The sequence below is a fragment of the Chelonia mydas genome, chromosome 9 (assembly GCF_015237465.2).
Source record: "Chelonia mydas isolate rCheMyd1 chromosome 9, rCheMyd1.pri.v2, whole genome shotgun sequence".
Taxonomy (NCBI): domain Eukaryota; kingdom Metazoa; phylum Chordata; order Testudines; family Cheloniidae; genus Chelonia; species Chelonia mydas.
In genome coordinates this window covers 3616617-3625551 of record NC_057855.1, presented here as the reverse complement: position 1 = coordinate 3625551, position 8935 = coordinate 3616617, and the positions used below count along the sequence as shown (strand labels likewise).

Genomic DNA, 8935 nt, shown 5'->3' with positions numbered 1-8935 from the left:
ACCTGTGGAACTCTTTGCCAGAGGATGTTGTGAAGACCAAGACTATCAGAGGGTTAAAAAAAAAACTAGATAAGTTCATGGAGGATAGGTCCATCAATGGCTATTAGCCAGGATGGGCAGGGATGGTGTCCCTAGTCTCTGTTTGCCAGAAGCTGGGAATCGGCAACAGGGGATGGATCACTTGATGATTACCTGTTCTGTTCATTCCCTCTGGGGCACCTGGCATTGGCCACTGTCAGAAGACAGGGCACTGGGCTAGATGGACCTTTGGTCTGACCCAGAATGACCGTTCTTATGTTCTTATTTTCTCTTTGGAAACATCCCCCCAATATGTCCAGTCTGTATTAGATTTTGCTCAATTTTGCATTAGATCCAAAAGGCCATTGTGGCTTTTCCATCCAATTTACTGTATTTATGACTTTATTATTCAATCCTTGAATGGAGTGTTGAAGTGAAAGCCTCACTGTGCAGCCTTCCTCATGCCACTCCTTCATTTGCATCCTACTGGACCCCAGGCAATTAATCCTTCTACAGTTCATTATTTATTCACTATCAAGACTTAGCAACAGCAGATCCCAGAGCCAAAATATATTCACCCCCTTATTGCCTTCCATGGTTTTTTCACATGATTTCCATTTCATTGCATTGTTAATGTGCAGCGTCAGTTACGTTAGTTGGAAGGCAGTTATGGAGTGTCATCATTATTTCTCAGCACTATTACATCTGAAAGACAGAGATTTTTCAGCTGATACTTTATAAAAAAATGTCTCCTCTTCCATTGTAACTCCTGGAAATAGAACTCAGCCAAGGAGAAGTATCTTCATCAGGGCTGAGTGCTGCATGGGAACATAAGGCACAAAGCAAAGTGACTGTTCTCTGGAGAGAGCACCTAGGGAACTCAGTCCACCCATGCTGCTCTGGGGCAGCTCGGAGGGGCCTGGGACTGAGCAAAGAAATGCAACAGTGGAGCTGCTGCTGGATGGATCCACAAACCTAAATGCCTCCATGTAAGTAAGAGTAACAGTCATTATCCCCATTTTACAGACAGGGAAACTGAGGCACTGGACAGTGACATGACCAAGGTAACACATCATATCTGTGGCAGAGTGAGGAATAGACCCCAGGCATCCTGGCTCTGAGCCCAGTGCCTTACTCTTTACCCAACACTGATTCTTGTGGGGCACATAGAGATTCCAGCTATTATGACAAACCACTGGTCATAAGCGGTGTAGCTGTTCCACGCCAAGCTCACCGATGGGGAGGAAAGTTCTTTTGCTCAAACCCTCTTGGATCCATGCCCTGGTGTACTTTTCATGGGGACAAATGCTCAGCCCTCCCGCAATGTTACACTAGTGGACGGTGATAGATTGACAACTCCGGAGAGGAAGGTTTTCCATTTGTCCACTGTACACGCACAACACGGGGAGTGACAGTGACCACTTTCCCCATGCTTCAATACCCCGATGGGAACCGAGCTCATCCTGGAGTGCATCCTGACCTGGCTTGAAGGTTGTAGGTTGCCAGCATGAGTAGACATGTGTCTGTGTGTATGAGAAGTTATATACCCAGCCCAGGCAGGGTAGAGGGTCAAAAACAATATTAGTGCAGTGAGTTTCCTTAGAAAGGCAAGGTGGGGGAGGGATATATTTTTTTATTGGACCAACTTCTGTTGGTGAGAGAGAGACACCTGTTGAGCTACACAGAGTTCTTCTGCCGATCTGGGAAAGGAACTCCCAGCCTCAGAGCAAAATGCAAGTTTCCCTACGCACTTCCCAGATGTCACCAGTATCCATTGGGTATATGCCTCTGATGACCTTCCCCTTGTAGATAATCCAGTGAAGTAGAGAGCAGTATCAAGCATACCTGGCTCTTGTGGGCTGGGAATTTCAGATCAGTGAGCCAGACAAGGGCAGCAAGGTACCTTGGCCCAAGGTCTTCCTCATCCCCCCATGAAACAAAAACACCCCATACAACCGCATTGAGCCTTTTAGCGGATGGACCCTTCCCCCACACAAGCTGCTCCTGGCACCCCCGTAGTGTTAAAGCCGGCTGCCCGGCGGTATTGTGGTCACATATGTCATCTCACAACCATGAATACGTCACAGCCTATTTCTGTGACTCTCGTTTTCTTTATCCCACAGCATTGTGGGGGTTATTACGGCAGATCGAGTATGCCACTGAACACAATGGGGTTAAACCATTTTATTTTTTTGAATAACAAAAGCACCAAAATGTGAAACAAATCAAATTTTAAACCCCCGCAATAACACAGCAACTGTAACCTGTTCTCTGTGGCAAGCTCAATTTTGATGTGACCAAAAAGCCCCTTAATCACTATTGATAGTCTGTATCGCCCTCTGCTGGAAGTTGGACTGAAGGTGGGTTACTTGAATCTTGTGAATAAGGTATTCAAAATAGGGGTGTATAGTGAAAAACTGAACTCTCCTGGCTTGTTAGCCTCTCCAGTAATATGCCTAGAAGGCGACATTCAATGAAATTAAAAGCAGCAACATATTTAGAACCAAGTAAATAATAATAAGTCAATAATGCTTTACGCAGAATAAAATACAGACCACCTATGGAGGTCACTGTGTTCGATTAATTATAAGCTATTGTTATTTCTAAGCCAAAACCAGAATCTTGGATCTCAGCACTGGAGAGGTTGGAAAGTCAGCAGGCCTGGAACGTGGCAATGGGAAAGCAGGCAGTGGTCTCAGAGGCTGGTCCCCTTCCTGCCCTTTGGGGCTGGGCCGGCAGACAGAGCTGCGGGGCTGACCACCATTCCTTTACTACAGTGGAGACAGTCACAATATTAATACTGAAATCAAGAGTATTTACATCAACTGAAAATAACCAAAGCAACATTTTAATTTGGTTCCGGCTGCACATGCCATGGTTCATGCTTTTCCTCTGCCGCCTTTAAAGCAGCTGTATTTTGCACTATCTGTGTCTTTTAAACCGTGCTATGCATTTCACGGGAGGCAAACAGTCCGTCACTTACACGGGGCATATTTACATCACACTGCACAGTAGAACAGTGCAGCTCTAACGCCACGGGTGCCAGGCAGGCTCGGTGCCAAATGACTGAAGCAAACCCCTCTCTTTCCGCCTTGAGAAACCACTGCCTAGTCATTTCCGAGCCTTCACTCCTGAAAGGCAGTGAGCTGTAAGCACAGGGGAGGAATTAGGATATTTAATAGGCTAAATGTTCAGGCTGAACCAAAAATGCTCGGTACAGACAGACCTAAACTTTGGAGGAGCCTGAAGTTCAGATCCAGATCTTCAGCCTGCAGGGCCGGTGAAAACTTACTCTCTGCCGTGCAGTCCTTTGGCGAATAAAGGAAAAGTGGGTGTTTTTCTATTGGCATGTCGTTTCCCCTTTTAAGTTAAAAATAAAATACTTCCTCTGTCTCCTCTTCAGCCTTCTGGCTGATTCTGTTCTCACACTGGTGTCGATCTGGAGTAACACGGGGGGAAGGGGAATGAATCAGGCCCCTAGTGTTTGCCTGCCTTCATAATATCCTCGTAGGAAGGAGGCGATCCAGTCCCTCTGGTGCCGATGCGCAGGGCGGGAGAAGGGCACAGGTCTGGGTTTGGAGAGTGGGCGTGCACCCCGGAAAACGCACATGGAGAAGCATCACTTACTGGGAAGAGAAAAATGGAGCTTTTCTTGGTAACCATACGCCAGCCTTGAGTGAAACCACACATGGAGGACCGAGGTGACTGGGTGGGTGGGTGTGTATGGAGGGGGGGACCCGATAATGACTTGAGAGCTACATTAGCTGGAGATATTGAAGTATCACGTGGTTCCAGTCACTTGAAAGAAAATTAGAAGAGAAATCTGCCCTGTCCATGTAGCAGCTGCAGCTCAGTGCTCTGGGACCAGCTAACTACCCGTTGTGGGTTGGGGAGCTCTGAATTCAATCTGCCAACACTAGGGGAGCCAAGCGTATGGTGTGGTTTCCCCAGAGAGTCTATCATTTGCTCTCACCCCCTGGCCCAGGAAGCTACCAGGGTTTCCTCTTGGATTATCAGGGCTCACGCACTCAGTCTGACGGGACATTCTTGGGGTTTCTTCTGAGGGGTGCTCATTTAAGATCTGATCCAATGCCTATTGAAGCTAATGGAAATACTCTTAGATATTCTAAGAGACCAGCCCTGGGTGCACGGCGGGAGGGGCTGAGCACAATTAACCCAGTGCCTATGTGCCATTGTAACAATGTTCCAATGAATCTAATGATTGTTTTAAATGCCCTATGAGATGGCATCTCTCCAGGAAGGAAGCCCAGGGCAATAACTCTCATCTGGGTGGGAGGCAAGATCACTGAATTGAATGCAGCATCACTTTACCTATGGAGTCAGTGAACTACAGCCCTGCCACTGAGTTTGGCGTGGACCCTCCAGGAGCAGATTTAGCAATGAGAAGCCCCGCAAAGATCTAAATGGAGACTAACCACCAAGAGAATCGGAGTCACTGAGTGCAAACACGGCAAGTGTGCGCCGGGAGGGGAAGCTGCTCCGTTGTTTCAGCCAGCACTGCAGGCAGAAGAGAATCCCACAGGAGAGGATCGTGGCCAGAAAGAATAAGATCAGTAACCTGAGACCAAGACACAGACATGGAACAATCAACAGCAGGTGGTAACTGCAAATGGTTTCAGAAATGAGAGGCAGGAGGGCAGGGTTCTGGGAGACTGAGAAGATTTGATCTGCAGAAGAGAAGAGACCTGCTAACTAAGAGAAGGGCAAAGTTGGTCCAATTATTGAAATTCTCTTGCACAAAAAACTTCAAATCATTTATTGCAAAACCTCTTTTTTGTGTCGGGGAGAGGGGGAGTTTTTGGACCAGAATTGCACAGACTGTTGCAGCCAGTGGTCAAAGTCCCATCAGTTGCTCCTGTGCTTTGGATCATAGAATCATAGAATCTCAGGGTTGGAAGGGACCTCAGGAGGTCATCTAGTCCCACCCCGCTCAAATCAGGACCAATCCCCAACTAAATCATCCCAGCCAGGACTTTGTCAAGCCTGACCTTAAAAACTTCTAAGGAAGGAGATTCCACCACCTCCCTAGGTAACACATTCCAGTATTTCACCACCCTCCTAGTGAAATAGTGTTTCCTAATATCCAACCTAAAGCTCCCCCACTGCAACTTGAGACCATTGCTCCTTATTCTGTCAGCTGCCATCACTGAGAACAGCCGAGCTCCATCCTCTTTGGAACCCCCTTTCAGGTAGTTGAAGGCTGCTATCAATTCCCCCCTCGCTCTTCTCTTCTGCAGACTAAATAAGCCCTGTTCCCTCAGCCTCTCCTTGTAAGTCATGTGCCCCAGCACCCTGACTGTTTTTGTTGTCTTCTGCTGGGCTCTCTCCAATTTATTCACATCCTTTCTGTAGTTGGGGGCCCAAAACTGGATGCAATACTCCAGAGGATCAGGTCCTCCCAGCTGGCTGGCTTTTTCTGAAAATTCAGAATTTTTGCAAAAACACTTTTCATGAAGAATTTTGCCTTTTTTTCCGTTAAAAATGTCCAGCTGATCCCCTCTGCTGTCTGCAAACAGTGAAGGGGATGTGGAGAAATGATCCAGTCAGGTCAGAACACAAAATAGTGGGCTTAAGCACAGAAAATTCAGATGAAATGTGAGGAGAAATGTTCCTTGCTATTAATTGCTCTTTCCATATCTATAACTGGGTGAATTTTTTCAGTTAAATAGTTTATTTGCTGAAAAATGCAGTTTCAGGTCGAATTAGGCAAATATTGTCAGTCAAATAAAAAATGAAAAAAAATTTAAAAAGTCAAAACGGTGCAGTTCCACAATTTCAAAATGAAACCTGGCGACTTTTCGTTTCAAAATGGCATTTTATTTTTATTTTATTTAGAAATTTAGCTAGATTTTTTTAAAAAGGGCAGCAACATCCAAAAACATAAAAAAACACAAAACAAAACCCAGACCTCACAAAACCAAAAATACTTTAATTTTGGTTCTGCCCCAAATTAAATTATTTTGAATTCTTTGGTTTGGTCAGTTATTCACTCAGCTTTCCTGTCTATATGTCAGTACAGACTTTTTTTTTGCCAATTCTGTCTTTAGAATGGATCAGTACTCACCAGACATACCAGACACTGAGGCTCTCCTCGTTGTAATTAACACACCTAGCAATTAAAGAAACAGACAACATGTTGGGACATGAAATCAGTTGAAGTGCTGCCCTTAACTTGAGCCATGGAAGAACCAGCAACATTAACGAATTTATAGGAGTACAGCATTTAATTAATGGGATGTGTTTAAATGCAAATGTGTATAACTATTTTCCTTCAAATATATTGTACATCACAATCATTCTTTCTATGTTAACAAAACAACAAAATTATACATTATCATAGGAAACAGCTCAGTATCTCCTCTTTGTATCTCTCTTTGTCTGAAGAAAAATTAAGCTCAAACAGCCATGGTTAGCATGCTTGCTATCCCTTTTTATATTAATGGTATGCACATGGTACTCTTGTTTAGAGCATCTAGATTATTTTGTGTTTTCCTTACTTTGCATTGCCTGTAAAATTCCAAATACAAAATAAAAACCGGTGAGAATGTGGAGTGTGAGTACTTACGCTTCATCAGGGTCACATTTCGGATCAGAGTCTGCTAACTGAAACACACATGTAAATCAGTCAGGGCAAATACAGTACCTTATTAGTAGAATCCTTTTATATTTGAACTGAAAAGCACCTACAGACAAAGTTGGGGCCTGATCTTGAGACGGTTACTTGTGTGAGCAGTCCCATTGATTTTGTACGCCTAAGTAAGGAAGACTAACATTTTTGATAAAGGTTCTTGGATTGGGCCCATAATTTTTTCTGTTAATGGCCGGATCCAGCTCCTGTGGAAGGCAGCAGAAAGTCTCCCAACTAGTTTGACCAGATCCTTAGTTTTCTAATAACAGCTAGGAGAAAGACATCCTGTTACGATGTTTAGTGTTAGTGGGTGAAGTATGTTTTTGCTAAGTGACATGTCAAAGTCCAAGAGCAAAGAGATACGAACAAGCATAAACAGAAATGTTTACAACACTGGCATTGATTTGTTATTCAAAATTGGTTACTGGACAGTTTCTGTGAATAATTGCGGGTGTGTAGCTCCTTTGCAAGATGTGTACTGTGAAGGTTCAATATTTGTCATTTGAGTCATTTTGGAATGTTTCTGTTCCATGACTGGAGGAATGTGCGACTCTTAGAATCAGGTCTTTGGTGTGAATCTTTGCAACTATGAATCTGAAAGTTGCTTTGGGGGAATATTTTATAACATTCACTTAAATCTGGCAAACAGTCCTGCCACTAACTGCATCTTCCAGCTTATATATGGAAAGTGAACAAAGCAGTTGAAAAACACAAGCTGAATCAAATCCATTACAAATCTCAAATGAACATCAGTGGAAATTTTTGGACATATTTTCCAGGCTCTGTTGCAGAAAACTTTCCATCAAATATCAAATTGCAGTAAAATAATGGTACAGTATAAATAAAATGACACAAATTAGATTTAGAGCATAGATAAAAAGTTATGTATAATTTGCAGATAAGTACTATACTTCGTATTTCTTTTTGCATGTGTCTGACGGGCATATAAATTTGTGTCCTCCTTCGAGGCAAAACCGAAAAGGTCTTTTACATAAAAGACAGATTTCTATTTGGACAGATCACATATCACATTTCTAATTAGCAGGGATCAGTGTAAAAGCTATGTTGAACAATGCTAGCAACACCCCAAACAGCAAGAAATCATCTTACAAATCTATATAATGGGCCAATCCTGTCTGCATTGCCATTAACCTCGAAAGGAACAGAATCAGTCCCCAGGTATAACAAAAGGCCCTGTGTGTAATGAATCCTTCAGATAAAACACTATCTATGAAATTTCATGGATGATTTAAAATGAAATGGGAAACAGAAAGAGACCAAGAATTCAAAATGAACTTTTCCAGATGTGCCCTTTTCAAATTGCGCTCATCTGCCATGTCAAACACACATGGTAGGGCATCATTTTTTAATTGTTTGCCTCACTTCTGCCAATTATGAGGAGAGCAGGTGAAAAAAACGAAGACCATTTATCACCAGGATCACGTGTGGCTGTGAGTGCTTTTTATGGCTGAATGAAGACATGTGACTTATCTTTCACATTCTTTAAATGTCTTAGTGTGAAGCCATCACTCCTTATGTTCCTGGCACACATAAATACCTGAATAACACTGTAGATAGATAGATAAACTGTCTTCAATGAAATCTTACTAATTCAGCTGGAGACATGCACTTTCTAATTTCAACAGCCATATATTGAATAAAAGGATTCATATACTAGAAGAAAAAATCAGTACATTAGATGGAATTGGTTGTGAATATAAAATCCCAACTACTTGGCAGGCCTTTACAAATATCTTTAAAATGTAGTTATTGCCAAGTTATCCCAAGAATAAAAACATGCTCACCAGAGCCCTAAAATCAATCAAAGTCTGACCCCAGTAAAAGATTTTGTTACCTGGAATAATGTCAGACACAGGCCTCCAATTTCTGAGATCAGCCAGGTGAGACACGGAGCTTTGGGTCTCCACATTGTTAACAACAGAAACCCTTGTAAGGCTCTGTTTATAGCTGCAGCTATATGATTACATGTGGTCTGGAACGTTTACACATCCCTATAAATTGTCCTTTGAGCCATGGAATACATTATCCAATAGCTCCTTGTGACTCTGGAATAATAGCCAGGGAATGAATGCTGCTTTGCATGAACACACTCAAATAGCCAGGAGTCCTAAATGAATATTAGTTTGAGGTCGGCACCTTGCAAATGTTCCGATCCTTTTGTAGCTTTCAAAAACTCCTGTTGCTAATGCCCGGTTCCATAGTAACACAACATTGTACATTTACCTGGACCTGCTGCAAATCCAGGAC

The 8935-nt window shown here is 43.1% G+C and overlaps 1 protein-coding gene across 1 annotated transcript; it reads right to left on the bottom strand.

Annotated features, from left to right (window-relative positions):
• Window positions 1-2182: 2182 nt before the first annotated feature.
• Window positions 2183-8677, bottom strand: TMEM207 (transmembrane protein 207). Its single transcript, XM_007057848.4, has 5 exons — window positions 8523-8677; window positions 6605-6642; window positions 6104-6148; window positions 4455-4597; window positions 2183-3644 (listed from the first exon to the last, which is right to left on the bottom strand). The coding sequence occupies exons 1-5, from the start codon at window positions 8595-8597 to the stop codon at window positions 3496-3498; spliced, it is 450 nt and encodes a 149-aa protein (XP_007057910.2). The 5' UTR covers window positions 8598-8677; the 3' UTR covers window positions 2183-3495.
• Between the last annotated feature and the right edge of the window lie 258 nt (window positions 8678-8935).